The following is a 1821-nucleotide window of genomic DNA, read 5'->3' as shown; positions in this document are numbered from 1 at the left end:
TGTGCAGGTGAGCTCACACAGGTGCACGGGTATGGACAGGTGTGCACAGGTGTGCGCTGAGCAGGTGGGACTGGGCAGGTGTGCGCAGGTGTGTGCTGCGCAGGTGAGACACAGGTGTGCAGGTGTGCCCTGAGCAGGTGAGACACAGGCAGGTGTGTGCTGTGTGCAGGTGAGGCTGGACAGGTGTGCTCAGGTGCGCGCTGAGCAGGTGAGCTCCGACAGGTGAGGCTGGACAGGTGTGCAGGTGTGCACCAACAGGTGTGTGCAGGTGTGGCGTGGCCAGGTGTGCAGAGAGGAGTGCAGACAGGTGTGACATTGACAGGTGAGACTGGACAGGTGAGACTGGACAGGTGTGTGCAGGTGAGGGGGTGGGGCCTCCACAACTGCTACCACAGCGAGGACGCAGGTGTGCGCTGCGCAGGTGAGCGCAGACAGGTGCGCAGGTATGGACAGGTGTGCTCAGGTGTGCACAGGTGTGCTCAGGTGAGCCGCACAGGTGTGCAGGTATGGACAGGTGTGCTCAGGTGTGCTCAGGTGTGCTCAGGTGTGCTCAGGTGAGCCTGGGCAGGTGCACCAGGTGTGCCACTCCCCTCTTCCCTCCCCCACAGGTGCTGATCCCTCGCTGCAGGTGCATCCCCAGGTGCATCCCCAGGTGCGCTCACACGGGGACGCCCAGGTGAGCGCCCAGGTGGAGCCCCAGGTGGACTCACAGGTGGACACCGAGGAGCAGTTGAAGGTAAGGCCTCAGGTGTGCCCAGGTGCACTCAGGTGTGCCCGGATGCACCCAGGCGCCCCCAGGTGACCTCAGGTGTTCCCAAATGTCCATAAGTGCCCCCAGGTGCCCCCAGGTGTGCCCAGGTGTGTCATTGAGTGTCCCCAGGTGTCCCCATCTGCCGCAGGTGCCCCCTGCCTGCAGGTGTGTCCTCGGCTATCCCCAGGTATCTCCAGGTGTTTCAGGTGTGCCCAGGTGTGTCCCCAGCTGTCCCCAGCTGTCCCCAGGTGTCCCCAGGTATCTTCATGTGCCCCAGGTGTTTCAGCTGTCCCCAGGTACCCCCAGCTGTCCCAGGTGTATCCCCAGGTGTGTCCCAGCTGTCCCCAGGTATCCCCAGGTATCCCCAGGTGTCCCCAGGTGTGTCCCAGCTGTCCCAGGTGTGTCCCAGGTGTGTCCCAGGTGTGTCCCAGGTGTCCCAGGTGTCCCCAGGTGTCCCCAGCTGTCCCAGGTGTGTCCCAGGTGTGTCCCAGGTGTGTCCCAGGTGTCCCAGGTGTCCCCAGGTGTCCCCAGCTGTCCCAGGTGTGTCCCAGGTGTACCCCAGGTGTGTCCCCAGGTGTATCCCCAGGTATCCCCTGGTGTATCCCCAGCTGTCCCAGGTGTCCCCAGGTGTTCCAGGTGTGTCCCAGCTGTCCCAGGTGTGTCCCAGGTGTGCCCAGGTGTGTCCCCAGGTGTGTCCCAGCTGTCCCAGGTGTCCCAGGTGTCCCCAGGTGTGTCCCAGCTGTCCCAGGTGTGTCCCAGGTGTCCCCAGGTATCCCAGGTGTGTCCCGTCCCCTCTCGGCAGGTGCGGCTGGTGAACGGCTCGTCGCGCTGCGCGGGCAGGGTGGAGGTGCTGCACAAGCGCAGGTGGGGCTCGGTCTGCGACGACACCTGGGACATGGCGGACGCACAGGTGAGGGGGACACACCTGGGGACAGCGGGAGACATCCACAGACACACCTGGGGACGGGGGGGACACACCTGGGCACACCTGGGGGCACCTGGGACACACCTGGGACACACCTGGGACACACCTGGGGACACACCTGGGACAGCTGGGACACACCTGGGAC

At 64.9% G+C, this 1821-nt stretch overlaps 1 protein-coding gene across 1 annotated transcript in view; it reads left to right on the top strand.

Annotated features, from left to right (window-relative positions):
- Window positions 1–31: 31 nt before the first annotated feature.
- Window positions 32–1821, top strand: part of LOC121350478 (deleted in malignant brain tumors 1 protein-like) — a gene marked incomplete at its 3' end in the record, with an annotated part of 4787 nt that continues 2997 nt past the window's right edge. The window contains exons 1-5 of the mRNA XM_041461846.1: window positions 32–64; window positions 170–222; window positions 396–421; window positions 609–736; window positions 1554–1661. Of these exons, the coding sequence (XP_041317780.1) occupies window positions 32–64; window positions 170–222; window positions 396–421; window positions 609–736; window positions 1554–1661 (348 nt within the window). The remainder of the gene's footprint in view (window positions 65–169; window positions 223–395; window positions 422–608; window positions 737–1553; window positions 1662–1821) is intronic.

This window comes from Pyrgilauda ruficollis, unplaced genomic scaffold, assembly GCF_017590135.1.
Source record: "Pyrgilauda ruficollis isolate IOZ18807 unplaced genomic scaffold, ASM1759013v1 scaffold1555, whole genome shotgun sequence".
Taxonomy (NCBI): Eukaryota; Metazoa; Chordata; class Aves; order Passeriformes; family Passeridae; genus Pyrgilauda; species Pyrgilauda ruficollis.
The sequence above is the reverse complement of the archived record's forward strand: the minus strand, read 5'-3'. Positions and strand labels throughout refer to the sequence as shown.